Source organism: Scomber japonicus, chromosome 1 (genome assembly GCF_027409825.1).
Source record: "Scomber japonicus isolate fScoJap1 chromosome 1, fScoJap1.pri, whole genome shotgun sequence".
Taxonomy (NCBI): Eukaryota; Metazoa; Chordata; class Actinopteri; order Scombriformes; family Scombridae; genus Scomber; species Scomber japonicus.
The window spans coordinates 10,860,447-10,877,374 of NC_070578.1; the positions used below are offsets into that span (position 1 = coordinate 10,860,447).

The 16,928-nt window shown below is 42.1% G+C and overlaps 1 protein-coding gene across 1 annotated transcript in view; it reads left to right on the forward strand.

Moving 5' to 3' along the window:
- LOC128362336 (tyrosine-protein kinase CSK) overlaps positions 1 to 16,513 on the forward strand; it is a 42,025-nt gene extending 25,512 nt beyond the window's left edge. Inside the window, exons 3-13 of the mRNA XM_053323081.1 lie at positions 2,181 to 2,294; positions 3,325 to 3,437; positions 6,806 to 7,025; positions 11,146 to 11,239; positions 11,894 to 11,959; positions 12,080 to 12,179; positions 12,280 to 12,370; positions 12,531 to 12,604; positions 13,146 to 13,341; positions 14,511 to 14,597; positions 14,975 to 16,513. Of these exons, the coding sequence (XP_053179056.1) occupies positions 2,181 to 2,294; positions 3,325 to 3,437; positions 6,806 to 7,025; positions 11,146 to 11,239; positions 11,894 to 11,959; positions 12,080 to 12,179; positions 12,280 to 12,370; positions 12,531 to 12,604; positions 13,146 to 13,341; positions 14,511 to 14,597; positions 14,975 to 15,157 (1,338 nt within the window). The 3' untranslated portion in view covers positions 15,158 to 16,513. The remainder of the gene's footprint in view (positions 1 to 2,180; positions 2,295 to 3,324; positions 3,438 to 6,805; positions 7,026 to 11,145; positions 11,240 to 11,893; positions 11,960 to 12,079; positions 12,180 to 12,279; positions 12,371 to 12,530; positions 12,605 to 13,145; positions 13,342 to 14,510; positions 14,598 to 14,974) is intronic.
- The last annotated feature ends 415 nt before the right edge of the window (positions 16,514 to 16,928 follow it).

Consider the following 16,928-nt stretch of genomic DNA (forward strand, 5'->3'; position numbering starts at 1 on the left):
TTTGAAGTGTAAAAAGAACCATTTAGCTACTAGATAAACCAGTTAACCGGTCATTGGTGTTTAACCCTTACATATTATTCATATACTGACTCATAATTAGTCTCCACTCAAATTCACATTCATAAATTCCCAAACTAAATATTTATCTATGGAAAAGATGTTATAGACTATAATCAATAAAACATGTTTGAATGCTGATTTTTGAACTTTTCCAATAAACACACTTTAAATTTGAACATTTGCATATACAGAAATGTTTCAGCTGCATAAAAATAAAATATGATGCATTTTTTCACATTAGGAAAAATCCCCCTAAAAGAAATGTGTATAGGGTGTTTTTACAGCGCTCAAATGTAAAAATGGGTCAAATGTGACCTTGAACAGTATGTAAGGGTTAATATTATATTGCATGATGGCACACATCCCCCTGCTTGAAAAATGATTGAAATGATAAATACATGGGTTTTCAAAAACAGATCAACTAGATCAATAGGCTTATTATTTCAGCTTACTAATAAATAAAGTGATTGAAATAAATAAAACTGGAGAATCATGGTATTGTTTCTTCTCTATGACCCTGAGTCGCCGTCATCAGCGGTGCTTCAGACTCAACTTGCAGCATCGACTGAGACACATTCAGCTGTGCTACGCGTTGTCAGGAGTAAAGCAGCTCGTACACGGAGCTTCCTCACACCTGCCGCTTTGTAGTAATTTCATCTCATTCTCTGTATTGTGGCATGTTTTTGATCACACTGCTGCGCTGATCTAACTGTGCAAACCGAATACACTCAGCAGCCTTATTCACCCTGTCATTTACATTTGTGTTTTAGGCATTTGGTTGCCAGTCCTATAGTGTTCAGAGTGACTGACAATGAGAACAACTACAGTCTTTATGTCATATTACATTTCTAAGCCTAAAGAAATCATGAAAGCAATAGTAATGACTGTTATACAAAAGGTGAATTTACACCAAAGTGATGGGAGAAAATGGTGATATTCAGCCTTTTCAAGACATCTTCAGTAAAGCAACATTATAAAGCAGCAACTGTGGTGGAGTGACTCTTTTAATATGTCCCAGGAAACAGGTAGTATCTAATAGACTGAGTACAGATTATTTCTATTTTAGGCTCCGCACGCCCACATACTGTAGGTGTTTGGATATGTCGTTTCTGGCTGAGTAGATCTCTGCTCAGGTGAAAGTAAAATAGGGTTAGAGCTCTGCTGGGCATTACCTGAGGTCAACCACCCCTAACATACTAGACAAATAAGTTTCTTTCACTAGTAACGATGGAGCTTAAAGTTATCCCACTTGTGTGCATCACCTTGAGAGATATTTTCCCACTTATTCATTTCACAAAACTAGTATATATATACATTTTGAGTGTTCACAGAGAGTCTGGAGTTTGTTCCAGTAGGCTAAATCCAACCCCTCATTTTCACTCAGTGTTGTTATTTAGTCTGCAGGGCTGGATTATGTCATTAAAACATATAATTAAGATAACTGAATATCTACCTGAGAGGGGAGTTAGTTCCAATAACTTGTTAATATCGCAGTAATCACCTGTTATGTTGTGTGTTTAGCCCATGCTTTACTCCCTACAGGCTTCTCAACCTGATTTCAGAGATTCACATAATCACCTTCAGGTATACTAATCTCTGACTATGAAGTGTTTGGTGTAATTTATACACACGTTTGCATCACCAAAGAGATAAAACTGATGAGGAGTCTGCATAAAAATGATTTAGATGCTGATTTTTAAGCTGACTTGAGTTTTCTCAGTTTTACTGGGTTTTATGTTGCAAGTTCAGGTCCTCTTGCTAATTGGCTGTGTGGATGGTTACTAACCCTAACCCTAATGTTGGTGAGTCTTCAGTTACACACTCTGTTCATCGCCCCTCTGGGATGTTTCAAGTTTGTGTAGAGCTCTTGCTCATTCACTGCTACTTTATTTATGATGTACTGTCATTCCTTATTTTCTTTAGTGAATTTAGTGTATTTAGTGAATCTAACTGCTTCCATAAACCCCCCACCCCTGTGCCTTTTTAACTCCAATTTTGGCTCTTTAGCAAGTGTGAATTGTAACTGGGACGTCAAATGCAACTAAATTCAGCTCCTCATGCTACACGGGGTGAGTAAACATTGTGATTAATACTGCTTCCTCTCTGTCTTTGTGATGTAGGCGCCATGGGCGACTGGCACAGAGTGTGTAGCCAAGTATAACTTCCAGACGGCCAATGAACAGGACCTGCCCTTCTGTAAAGGAGACGTACTGACCATCATCGGGGTGACTAGGGTAAGGAAGCACTTTATACCGAATCCTGCATTCCTGACCAGATTATTATGAATGAGTAACAAGTTAATTGTTTAAAAGTTTATTCATTTACATGTTTGTGAGGTTGCACTGTTAATTATGTGTAATTTATATGTTTCTGTTTTAGTTTCCCCACTGACTGATCATTTACCTGGATAGTAAACAGCTGCATTGTTTGGGGTTTTTTGAAAAAGGGGGGAGTGGATATACAGCATACATCAATATCACCTTAAATTTACAAGACGGTCACACAAGCAACACCATTCCCCCAAACCACTTCATCCAAATTAATTAAGGCCATGACACCTCCTGAAGGCTCAAGTTTTTTTCTCTGCCATCTCAAAACCCACCTCAACACTCACCATCAACACTAAACACAGCTAAAGTTGTCTCTGCTGTGTTATTTATATTCCATATTTTTGTTAATGTCTCAAAAACCAACTTATGTTAATGACTGGATGAAAAGAGCTTTTTCTTCTGGCTTGAAATGACCAAAACAGCAATTTCATATATCGAGGAGATTAAGATATGACTCCTGTTGTTCATTTTATATATTTGTAGTTTTCGTATTTAATTTCAAGCTAAATTATGAGCCAATCAAGGTAGTTCATACTTCAACTGGATTGCTGACATGCTAAGAAATGAATATATCAACAGACATGTTAGTATCATTCAAAGCAACTATGGTACTAACAAATATACTGTAACAAAGGCTACATGAGACAAACAGCTAGAAACATTTTTGTAGCTCCAGTCAGTGAGTTCCTTCTTTTAGCCAGCCTGCAACAACTTATCCCATCAAATAGCTGATGAAACCAGTGGCGTTCAACTGGTTTTCACTATCCAGTATGTGCACAGTAAGGTCAGTAGGTTTGTGACTGAGCCGCATCACCACTGCCACTAACTCAGTGAACTCAGAGAGAGATACATGGGACAGGAATGCTCCTCACCTGAACAAAATGGTAGCACACTTCAGCACTAATATGAAGGTTGTGTTACGATTCTGTTTCAGGATCCCAACTGGTACAGAGCGAGGAACACAGTGGGCAGAGAAGGCACCATCCCAGCAAACTATGTCCAGAAAAGGGAAGGAGTCAAGTCAGGAGGGAAACTCAGTCTTATGCCGTAAGTACCAGAGGGGGGAATATGTGCTTCTGCATCACTGTCACGAATACTCATCTTTTGTTTTTTCCGAAAGTGTGTGAACAAGTTGTTGAACCCCCACACCCGCCCAACCTTACTTCTGTTCCCTGCATGGAAGTCAAATTTAGTGTTTTATTTCAAAAGTCAGACGAAGCATCAAAAACATGGAAACTCCAACCCGAGCAGTCTTTTTGGGGTTTTTTTTTCTTTCTTTTTATTTCGTACTGCGTCTTCTCTTGTCGCTGTCTGGTTGCCACAGAGGCCGGGACCAGCTGCGCACTACATTTGAATCAGGCTCTTTGAAACAGCCGCCGTTTCCAAAAAAAAAAAAAGAGGAAAACATAACGAGAGGCATATGCAAATGAAACAAGGCAGGAGAGCCGAGAGCATACAGGGCTGCTACACTATCATCATCTGAAAGCCGCCCGAAAGCTTCTGTGTTTACTCTGCAAATAATGATTAGTAAGTATTTGAACTTTTTAGTAGAAAGTTCTTAATATCAGAGTGAACATTCAGTGTAGGATAATGAGAAGACTCACCCTCTAAGATCTATTAAGTCTGTGTACTTTAAAGGGATATACTCTTACTGTAAATACCGAGATAAGCCCAAGGATCAAAACATCAAACATAAGCGTGGCAGCCTCTCATTCAGAAGTATGGAGCTCTTAACAGTCACCACTGTGCTGTGACACCGTTTGCTAGCAGGAAACATTTTAAATGGACTTTTGACCCTCTGTGTTTCACTTCATCAACTGCTGCTGAAAGCTTTGACCTCCCTTTGCCTGCGCTCATACCGCCTGTCCACACCATTCTGAACTCGGGTCATCCAGCTCTGGCATGTTGTTATTATTGTTGTGGTGTGTGTGTGTGTGCGTGGCCTGAAGAGGCCCAACGGGAACCTCAAATTAGCCTTAATGCAACTGTGAGGGGCTTTGTAGTCGCACCATGAACGGCACGAATGACTGGACTTCTAACACTAGAAACAACTTTGCTGCAGCTGTGATTACATGGAACTAAAGGTGGGAAATTCTCACGTTGACTTTTGACTGATTAAATTGAATTTTGACAGATTTGTCAGAATTTTTTTTCTGCGGTGAAACCAGCCTGAAGCTCAACACTCCTGATTATTTTACTTTAAATTCATCGTGAAGACCGTATAGGCTTAATTTGATGGTTACACATGCTGACTTCACGTCCTTCTGGCTGCATTTGAAATCACTGTGTCGTTAAATATGTTTTTCAAAACACTCGCCTCATCAGAAGCCAGTCCTCCAGAGCCATTAGTTGTAACCCAGGGAGACTTGTTGATTTCATTATAAATTACTAACAGATGTCTCAGAGAAGACCTCTCCCTCTCCTCTGGGTTACATAAGGGTTCAGCTGTGTTCTTCTGTCCCTACACTCAGCCTGACCGCTTGATACTCAGCAGTAAATACAGTCCTCTCCTCCCTTACTGCCATGCATCAGCTCATGCTCAAGCTCATGCTTTCTTTCTCTCACTCCCTCTCTCTCTCTCTCTCTCTCTCTCTCTCTCTCTCTCTGTGCTGCCCCCATGTGGCAGACATCTGCTCCACACAGCAGCACCACCACCACAAAGAAATCCAGGGTGTTCAACTTCCTCCCTCTCTGTTGTCCCACCAAGTTGTTTACCACAGTTTTTTGGACTTTTTGTCAGCATGATGTAATGCATGAGACAGCACTGCAGTTAACTGCTGCAAACAGAAGAGCTAGTGTGCGTCCAGCCAAGGGTCCATGTGTTTCACCGGGCCGTCCACACTTGGCGCCCGCTCTTTGGATTAGTGGGAGTTAAGGAGCTGCCGTCCATCGGAGAAGCTGCCTGCACTGATCTAATCAACTCAACCCGTATTAAGCTGCTTTGACACAAGGGTCTCTGCTGTCTGAGGAGCAGGAGGAAGAAGAAGAAGAAGAAGAGGAGGAGGAGGAGGTGTAAGTGGAAGAGGGAGTGACGGTGGCAGCAACAGGAAACTGGCTAAATTAATTGTATCTGTTGATTGCCACCTTTACACCAGCCAATACTGATGGAGAGACCCTGTGGGGCTAAACTATGGCTAATACAACTTTTCACACAAGGAGTGACATAAATCAATGAGATACAGTCCGCTACAGTTTGGTGGATGAGGTCGTGGGGATAGTGGTGTGTAGGAGCTCAAGACGGCAGATGTGTAGATTGAAGTGATATGAAAATTTGGCATCCTTTTAAAAAGGGGGCTGTAAAATACATTACAATTTAACATTTGCAGATTATATATTTGCTTTCTAATAAATCCACAAGTCAGCTAGAGAAATGCCATATATATAGATACATATATATATATGTGTGTGTGTGTTTGTGTGTAAGCTTAGAGGAGATTTGAAACGATCACTAGACGTGGTTGGCAGTGTAACACAGCTGTCTAATCCATCCATTAGTAGCCTATAGATATAGTCTTCCAGGCCATATGGTGAGGGTGAAGCCGGGTTATACAGCTCGCCTCTAAATCAGGAAGCAAGAGCTTTATTTGTTCTCTGAGCACGTCAAAACCAACAGAACTCTGAACAGCTTTTTAGTTTATTAGAAGCCTGTTGATTTCTTTTCCTCTTTGTTTTACTCCTTTGTGTGTGTGTGTGTGTGTGTGTGTGTGTGTGTGTGTGTGTGTGTGTGTGTGTGTGTGTGTGTGTGTGTGTGTGTGTGTGTGTGTGTGTGTGTGTGTGTGTGTGTGTGTGTGTGTGTGTGTGTAACAGCCCATCTCTTGGGTGGCTCAGCTCCGTCCTGCCCACCACCTCATCCGAACAGTTTTTGCATTTTCCTGTTATTGCCGTGCCTGCGTGTCAGTGTGCGACTCTGCCCCGGGCTTCTTGTGTGTGTGTGTGTGTGTGTGTGTTTGCGAGGACCATGTTTCCTGTTGTTTGGGTTCAGGTACTTTCTCACTGACTCCTTGAGGCTAGACGGGATCCGCCCCTGCACCGCTCAAGCTGAACAGACTGGAAGTGCTGCTGCCGGCTTCCTATTACCGCCCGCTCGTGTTTTTCACTTCTCATTTCAGAAGAGGACAGGGGGGTTGAAATGCATCCTTCTGTCTGGTTCATTTCCAAATGAGAGAAACGAGCGTAGTGAAAAAATAAAAATCCTGTGTGATCTGTTGAAGGATTTAGGTCTATCTGATGTCGTTAGCAAGACAAAGAGACAAGGATTCGAATTGTTTTCCATAGGAGCAAGAATTGGCACATGTGGTATTATTGTTCTGGTATTATTATTTCTCCCACCTCTTTTCTTTTTTCTCACACTTTCTCTTTTTTATTACTCCCCTTTTGCTCCCTCGCCCTTCCTTCCTTCTCCTCCATCCCCCCAGCTGGTTTCATGGGAAGATAACTCGGGAGCAGGCCGAGCGGCTCCTTTACCCTCCGGAGACGGGTTTGTTCCTGGTTAGGGAAAGCACCAACTACCCCGGCGACTACACCCTGTGCGTCAGCTGCGACGGCAAGGTGGAGCACTACCGCATCATCTACCACAACGGCAAGCTCACCATCGACGAGGAGGAGTACTTCGAGAACCTCATGCAGCTGGTGGAGGTGAGGAACTATAGAGAACGTGGCATTAAAAACTCCTACATTTCATTTTTTTTTAAAGCCCTCGATACCCATAATACCCTCGGCTCTCAGTCTGGCAGCTGAAAAGGATAATTGGCCACTCATTATCTGTGCCAATTGGTTGGCGTCTCTTAAAACTTAATAACAGTAAGAACTGTAAGGCGCAAAGTGTTCAGCTGCACCACAGAGAGCCTGTAAAGAGGACCATTTGTGAGAAAATGAAACATTTCATTCCTGACACTCTGCCCATACATGTCACTCATGTTGTTCCAGCAGCTACAGCACTTCCTCCCATCGGTCAGTGATGTAGGGCAGTATTTTGATGTGGACTTGGAAGATGGTTTCCACATATCGTTACTTCAGGAGGGTTTATTTGAGGGTATAGGTCTTAGTTGTAAAAGATTATATGGGAATAATCTACTTTTAATCTTATAAGTATGTTTTTTTTTTCACATGACCTGTTTATGTGGTGCAAATTCCCTCCTGTATCTCTACCGTATTCATTTCTGGTATTGGTCGCTGTTTGTTTTATTCTTTTATGATTAAACTCACTGACACTAACATGGCACATCAGATTATTTAGCTGTACACCTCTAAACTTTGGTAATGAACTATGATTTTGTCAGAGAAAAAAAAATATAGGTTTAATTGAAGTTAGAAATAAAAGTTTAAATTCATATTCCAATTTCTTCCTATATTAAAGAAATAAGGACTATAGAAGGGAATCATCTCCTAAGTCTTATGCCACTATTAACAATTAATAAAAAATGATTAATCATGTGGAAGTATGATTACATAACTCCATAAACACCCCCCCCACACACACACACACACACACACACATACAAACACATTTAGTGTCTCTGTGGAGTTTCCCTAAAAATCTCCTTCAAGTACACTTTCTTCAAAAAGCTGTCTGATCCTCTCACTCCCTGACTGTTATCTGAAAGCTGGTTCAGAGGAAGGACAGTGTGTGGGGAGGGGAAGACAGGAGACATGATGGCAGAGAGAGAGAGAGAGAGAGAGAGAGAGAAGGGCCTTTCATCCTCTTAGATAAAGAGAAACGCTGGATTGGCGGCTATCACACTTTTAATTGGACCTCATCTCTTTGCCTTGCGGGGCGTTGGAAGTGGACGACAGGAATGTGCCAGCTGGCACCGAGACCATCTAGATTCCCTGTGCATTCATGTTATCAGCAACCCACAATCTCTATCTCTCAGTCTCTCTCTCTCTCTCTCTCTCTGTCTCTCTCTCTGTCTCTCTCTTGCGCTCTCCCTCTCTCTTTCTCCCTCTCTCTCTCTCCCTCCCTCCCTCCCTCTCTCTGTGTCTCTCTCTCCCTTTTTCGCTCTCTCTCTCTTGTTCACACCCTCCAGGCATGGTTCTGCCTCCACTTCCTCTCTCTCCACCTCCCTCCTCCCTCTCTTTCTCTCTTGTTGTGTTCCCTGGTGTGTACCTGACATATTGCTTTCTCTCCTCCTCTCTTTGTTATCCATCTGAACCTCTTCATTTCACCCACTACTGTCACCCATTCTCTGTTTCCCCTCCCTGCCTTTCTCTCTTTCAATTTCTATGTATCTTTATCCTCTCCCATGTCTGCATTCCCTCTCTCTGTTTCTCTCTCTCACTCTCTCCCTCTCCCTCTCTCTCTCTCTATAATAGCCTATGAGAGGATTCCACACATTCTTGTGTGTTTTTCCCGGCTGGCTCACTGTTCCCCTGCTCCCACTGGCCTGTCACAGCAGGCTCCACATAAGCTATATACATATCAGCACGCACACAAACAAACACATCATATACATGTACACACTATAAATACATGGCTATACACAGACTCAGGCCTGCTCAAGCACAGTGCGGCACAAATGCCACTCCTCTCTGTCAAACACTACATCCACAATGATGTCATGCATATCAGTCCCATGTTTGCAGGGACACAGGTCAACATAGATAGCAGCTCATGGAGTTTTCAAGGGTGTAACAGCACAGTGAAAGTACTGTCAGCCCATTCTTTAACCCACTGATTACACCCTTCAGCATTAATTATGTATGGCAAGATCTTGATTCATGCACTACCATTGTGTGTTTAGGACACACTTTACTGTATTAAAAGACTGCATTCAATCCATTGTTATGTGTTACATAATTCTTGTTAACAGAGCAGGAGCGATTACGCAACATTCAGATTTGTCTATATCTGATAAGATTCAAGATTCAATTTTCAAGAGCTTTTATCATCACATGCACAGCAACACAGCAGCTGGTGACACCGAAGGCAGAGAAGTGAAATTTGGCTTCTTTCAGCCCAGTTCCCATTACAGTGTACAAAAAAATATTTACAATAATTTAAAAAAAAGAGAGAGAGAAGAGAAAGATGAGAGGCGAATTAGAATATCTAGAAATATACGTTATATTGCATTAGATGATATAGAAAATACAACAAACACATCACTGGTTCATGCTGAAGTAAGAGCGTATTTGTATACACGTGTAGTATGTGGCGTGGTTGTGATTGTGAACACAGTGTGGCTTCATTTGGCAGTGTTGAATGAAAAAGGAGCCGGCCCTCCCTTCACCATGCTGCCCCCTGGTGGATGTCAAAGTTACTTACAGTTGGCGTTCAATTTGTCATGCTGCAGTTTTATAATATTGGTTTTATTGGTAGATGAGCTTCTTCTTTTGTTGTTTTATTAATGTAGTGGTCATACAGAGATTTGATGCCAAGTGTCTGACAGTAAAATAGTGATTCTGTTTGTCTCACGTGTTTCTTTTTCTGTCTATTAAACAAACAGGTGAAAAAATTCATTTCCATCCTTACTTTAGAATATCACTAAAACATGCTTATTGCTAATGTGTGACCTAATTTCATGGCGATGAGCATATATTGACAAGCTTAGGGTTTGTGTTTCTCGAGGTGAAAGGTCTGTTAATGCATTGACCTCTCTCACACCCACTCACTCCTCCTCTGCTATTGGTTCCCACAATATATGATTCCCATTCCCACTTCTCCCAGCAGGGAAGCTACTCCACAGCTGTTACCAGATGCCCTGCACACACTATCAATCCCCAGCAGAGGCTTCTTAATCCCATATGTATCCATATGTAAGATCCTGTCACCGCTGCTGCTGCGGTGTGATTTCAGTGCAGATGTGTTGATTACTTGTGTTTGTTCTATTTATGATTTTTTCTAGAGTATAGTTGTGTTTCTGAGCATCCATATCAGATCAGATCAGACTCCACATATAATTTGAAAGAGCATCATTCTCACAGACTTGACCTTGATGTAACTGCACAATTTGAGTAATATCAATCCTGTCTCTTTAGATAATCAGGTACATAAATCTGGTGCAGACAAGCTAACTGGATTGTCCATTTTCTTTTAGTGTGGGGCTCATTTAAAAAAAGGGAACACATGGCTCAGATAAATGTGGTATGTTTGCTGGAGGCAAACATTACTGATGTTCTGTGATATGCCTTCATGCCTTGTTGCAGGTGTTCTCTGTGTTGCTGGAAACATCATCCACACTTGTATAGAGCTGCAACTCACTATTATTATTCATTATCAATTAATCCTAGTCAGTATTTTCTCAAGAAAATAATTTCATCAGAAAGTGAAGAAAAATGTTCATGAAGCTCAAGTTGACATCTTCCAATGTCTTGTTTTGTTCGATCAGGAGCCCACAATCCAAATATAGTTTTTATATAGTTTAGTTTTCTATCATATACGACACAAAAAGCTTTAAATTCTTCAACCTCTGAATTTTTTAAATGACAGAGGACCATGCCATTTTCAAAATACTTGCTGTTTAGTTTCTATATGTTTTCATATGTTTTCATATGTTTTGCATATCTGAAGCTTGTATAGAGATTCAGCAATCAGATTTTAGGACACAACAAGGTCTAAAATGAGAGAATGAGAATGAACTATTACAGAATAAACTACTGACTATGATATGATGGATTTTAAACATTTTTAAATGTAGGTAACGGAGTGTAGGACCCGTTAAACCTTCATAAACGTGAACACCAGGATATTTATTGTTTTCCAACATAACTGATTTTTCTCCGGGTAATAAAATGTGTGTCTTTCTTTCTGTGTCTCCAGCATTACACCAAAGATGCCGATGGGCTTTGCACCAGGCTGATTAAACCGAAGTTGATGGAGGGAACAGTGGCAGCACAAGACGAGTTCTCCAGGAGTAAGGACACTGAGCTCATTACGCTGCTCTACAGGGACACTGGCACCACGGCACACAGGGACATTACCCTGCATTTGTTGTGTGTGCTGTCACGCTAAGCTCACAAACATAAAGTCTAGGACACACACACTTATCAGACTAAGCCTGCATCTCCTGCAATGCTCTGCCATCATCCCGGCCCTAATAGCATTAATCAACAGAGGGTAATTAATCTTTGTGTGTCTGGGGACGACTGCTGGGCTTCACCGGCTCGTAAGGTCAATCTTCCTCTTTCCTCCACCTCGTCTCTTCTTCATTCGTCTCCGTGCACCCATCTGACCCAGATAATTCTTACGCCTGAGAAGGGAGGAAAAGATAAATGTTAGAATAAATCAAACCTTTTCCTCCCAAATGAGAGACAGATGATCCTCCATGACCAGATGATTGCTGCAATGAATGTCAAACTCATTGATGAATATTTGAATACATTTCCTGAATACTTCAGTAGTTCTTTTTCACTCACTAGTTAACCATTTGTTGTCATAACTCCACTAAATCTTAGACTTTTTTGTTCCCCCCTGTGTGTCACACAGTGTTATTAGCCTCATATCAGTCAGATGATTTTATGCTTTTGGCTGTGAGCGCTGCTAAATGTCATCTGTCCTCTCTTGGCAGGCGGCTGGGCCTTGAACAGAAAGGAGCTGAAACTCCTGCAGACTATTGGCAAGGGAGAGTTTGGAGGTGAGGAACTGATCAAGGATATCTGCATCGTTTAATTTTAATTCATCAGAGCATCACAGTCGTATCAAGGTTTGTCTTGGATATGGCACCAAAACATGACGTTGTCCGTGTCCTTTCCAGATGTGATGGTGGGAGACTACAGAGGGACCAAGGTGGCGGTCAAGTGTATCAAAAATGACGCCACAGCGCAGGCTTTCATCGCAGAGGCCTCCGTCATGACGTAAGACGCAGACGCCAACAGAGGGAGAAGTTGTCTTTTATTGGAATTGGAATGTGTCGTCTTTTCCTGTGTGACTCATTGGATTTTTCTCTCTTTACAGGCAACTGAGGCACAACAATCTGGTGCAGTTGTTAGGGGTAATTGTGGAGGAGAGGGGCAGTCTCTACATTGTCACAGAGTACATGGCTAAGGTGAGTCACACTGCAGCCAGCTTCCTCTCATAGAAAACTCCTAAAACTAAATAAACACATGTCATAGAAAAGACAAAATATCTATACCTCCTCACCATTTGAAACCAAACACACTGTAAAAAGTCGTACATATTTGTGTTAACGTCGACTTGTCTCACAGGGCAGCTTAGTGGACTACCTGCGTTCTCGAGGACGGACCGTGCTCGGCGGAGACTGCTTACTCAAGTTCTCACTGTGAGTCCTCTTCATCTCCGTTCAAGTACTAATTAGATTTGTAGAAATGACAGATGTTTAATCAGCACAGCTCAGGGTCTAGAGCTAAAAGCTGCTCTCTAGCTGTCAGGTTCTCATTTGAAATTCAAAGGAACAGTCACAACACTTGAGCAGGAATATAAAAAGAAGCATTTGTTTACACCAGCGACGTCATGGAGTTGTTTTCTGTGATAAAGGGATGCTTTGTCTGCAAGTCAAGTGCCTTTAAATGTTCATTTGCTTTTAATTTAACAGCCATTTGCTTGATGCTGTAATGTTACACAAATAAATAAACGTAAAGACTCAACTCAGTGGTCATAAATACATGCTTCCACAATTAAATAAAATTTAGTGTGACGAACTTGCCACAGAAGTGTAAGGGAATAGATTTCAGCTGTATAAACATAAAGTATTTGTTTGGAATACCAGCAGATGATGAAAGATATGTCCAGGAGTAGTTGCACACCTGTAGGCTCTCATTAGTTTTCTAATTCATCATCCCTGCTGTCTCGCTGTCACTCAGTGATGTGTGTGAAGCTATGGAGTACCTGGAGGCCAACAACTTCGTCCACAGAGACCTGGCAGCTCGTAACGTGCTGGTGTCAGACGACAACATCGCCAAGGTCAGCGACTTCGGTCTCACCAAGGAGGCTTCCTCCATACAGGACACTGCCAAGCTTCCCGTCAAATGGACCTCACCTGAAGCACTAAGAGAGAAGGTGAGAGGATGACAGGTGGAATGTGTTGTTGCTTTCTTGTCATTCGTTGTCACTTGCTTCACTGTCTTAAACTTAAAAAGAGTGATGGGTAAGGACGGGTTTAAAATAGGTAGCAGGGAGGATTTTTCTTTAAAAGCTGATTGTAAAAGAATAATTTGAAACATTATATGATAATGCTGTGGCCTCACAATAGCAAAGAAACGCAAAGTGTGTGTTACATACAAAAGCCTCAACAACTTTCTCAAATAGCTTTTTTGAGCCTGTTTTGTTAAAGCAGCGGGTTGATATTTTTGGAAATGCAATTATTCTCTCTTGCTTAGAGCTAAATGAGCAGATTGTTACCACTCCCAAGTCTGTGTGTTGACTGTAGAGCTAGAGATAACATTGAATAGCATTTGAATGGCTTTAGCTTTATGCTTAGAGATGGGAAAGGGGAGGAAATGGCTAACCTAATGATAACAACATGACTCCAGGAAGTCACTGTGCTCAGACAGAGGTCACCAAGAAACAGTTAAGACAGTTAATGTATATCATGTTTGTGTAAGAATTAAATAAAATACAACATTATAGTTTGGAACATTAGAGTGTCATGCTTGCTGGTTCCCTCCTGTTTCCATTCTTTATGCTAAGCTAAGCTAATCAGCTGTTTGCTACAGCTCAGGCAACAATATTACTACTAACCAAAGTTTGGTTATTAACAGTATTTACATGTTTGGTTACTTCAGCCTCGAATCTCAAACTAGATAAAACAACCAAAACCCAACGCTGATTCAAATAAGGATGTCAGGATAAACCCCTTCAGATGTACCATCTCGCTTTCAAGGGGGTCACAGGATATATCACAGTCACTACATAACAACAGAGGAGTGACACAATAAATTACAACTAGAAACACAATTATCAATACAGCAACATAACAGACACTAAACATAAAACACATACGATAATTAATAAAAACATTACAACCACAAGGTGGCCAAATAGCCTATAATAGATATTCAGTAGAGTGTGACTGGATTAGCAAATACAATCTGGTATAAACACTAGATATTAACAGTGACAGCTACAAGAGCAGTTCATCTCAAAGTAAGAAGTCAGAGTGTGCTTTTGATGGAGAAATACTGAAAAAAAATTAACTTGAGCTCCTCTTTGTCTTTTTTGTCCAACAGAGGTTTTCCACTAAGTCGGACGTCTGGAGTTACGGCATCTTACTTTGGGAGATCTACTCCTTTGGCCGCGTGCCTTACCCTAGAATTGTAAGTACCTGAACAGCAGGTTTACTGTGGCTCACTAAAGGTCCGGGGAGCACCAGCAGATGGCAGGCTTCATTGCTTGTGACCAGGATCAATTTACTCATTTCTTGTACAAGATCAGTGAGATGTGTTGCACCTTCAGCGTTGACCTCAAGATAATTAGATTTATGCCATGAACGTGATATTGTGCACGGTGAATTGTGAAGTTAATTAGTTGTGCATACGTCATTGCTTTGTTACATTTTCCTCTACGTATATAGACGTGTGTGTTCATGTTCTTGTAGAGAAAATGAACACATCCTTACATTAATGCTTTGTGTGTGTGTGTGTGTGTGTGTGTGTGTGTGTGTGTGTGTGTGTGTGTGCGCCCCCCCTTCCAGCCATTGAAAGAGGTGGTGCCCCGGGTAGAGAAAGGGTACAAGATGGACGCCCCAGACGGCTGCCCGCCCGTGGTGTACGACCTGATGAAGCAGTGCTGGACCCTGGACGCCGTGGTGCGGCCCTCCTTCCGCATGCTGAGGGAGAAGCTGCAGCATATCAGAGCCAAGGAGCTCTACCTGTGAAGAGGATGCGCGAGGGTGTGTGCGGGGAGGGAGGGGAAGAGGAAAGAGGTGAGACGCAGCCCAGCACAGCTGTACATTGGGAGGAGCAGAGGGACCACAGCACCTTCCTCCTGCCTGCAGCCTTTTGACCTATGGGACTGCCATTTTGTGCCCCCCCCCCAATCCCCACCCCTCCCCCGACCTCAGACGCCTGCCAGCCTTCCTCTGGTTCCATACAAGGACTGTTTTCCTGTTTGTGTTGTATAGCTTTTGCCAGACAGTTTCCTCTTCTCTCGACGGGCCACTGCTCCTTTCCTCCTTCTATACCTGCCGCTGCTCACCCCGCTCTCTCTGTCTCTTCTTTCTCTTGGTCCAAGTTCCTTTTCTTTCTTTCTTTTTTTTTAATTCCCCTCTTCCTCCTCCTCCTCCTCCTCCTCCTCCTCCTCCTCCTCTCCTGAACACGGCATTAACTGGAGGGGAGGCTGGCCTTTTCCTCCACGTTTGTCAGGTGCTTTTTTCTTCCTCCCCCCTAACCCCTCATCATTCCTGGATCTCTGTATCACCATGTGGTTCTGCATGCCTTTCAGCCCAGCTCTCTCATTCCATCCCCTCCTATCTATCCCTTCTTTCTCCTTGTCTCCCTCCCCTCAACGTGGTGACAGGTGTGGGGCCTTCGCTCTGTGCCAAAGTGCCTCCAGTCTACAGAGCTCCAGACTTCCCTCCAGCACTTCTTTTCAATTGGACTGTTGTGGTTTGATTTTTTTTTTTTTTTTTTTTTTTTACTTTTTTTAAAGAAATGTTTTTTATTGCTTTTCTCTTTTTTTTCAGGGAGTTTATCAAACCATTTTTTTTAGTGCTGTCTCCCCCCACCTCCACCACCTCCCCATCAGACTGGGGTTTTTTGTTCTTTTCTTTTTCACATGTCCATAAAGAGAGCGCAAACAGGAAGAGGGAGGAATTCGGGGGCGTGGGGGGGGGCCAAGTATCACGTTCGTCCTCCGACCAAGACGGCGGTGGGGGGGGCAGGACAATAACAGGAGGAAGAAAGGGGAGAGGCAGTTCACAAACATGGTTGATTCATCATACGTGGGCTTGTTTTTATATCAAAATATATTTAAAGGATTAAAAAAAAAAAAGAACAAGGAAAAACTGACTGGGGCAGAGAATTAAAAAACTGAAAGAAGGAAAAAAAAAAAAAAAAGGACGACTTTCAGGAGCCAGGAGTGTCTGGCGTTAGGAATGTTCACTGTCTCTGTGAACGCTGGGGTCGGGGTGGTGCATGCTGTGTGTGAGAGGCCTTGGGTTCAACTGTCAGTGCTTTCAATGTTCATTGTTTTATTATGCTATCATGATTATGAATAAATCATTCCATCTGAATAGCGTGGACACACCTGCATCATTATGTGTGTGTGAGAAGAGAGAGTGAGTGTGTGTCAGAAAAGCTCCTCCCCCCTGCATGCATGCATCTATGCGTGTGAGAGGAAGGTCTGCATACACACTGGTTAACATAAAGCTCTTTTGACACAGTGCTTCCTGCTCACATGGACGTTCTCAGGATAGATTTATGGCAATGATTTACAATGAATAATGATTTTAATAACTGTTTCATCATTTTGAGTCATTTTGCTAAGTCCAGTTTCTCAAATGTGTGAGGATTTGGAGCTTATATCCATTTTATGATCCATTTTTCACTATTTTCTGACATTTTCTCAGCTAAATATTCATTGAAAGAGTCAAATATTAAATAGATGCATAATTCATAAATGAAGAAAACAACTGTTAGTTACAGCTC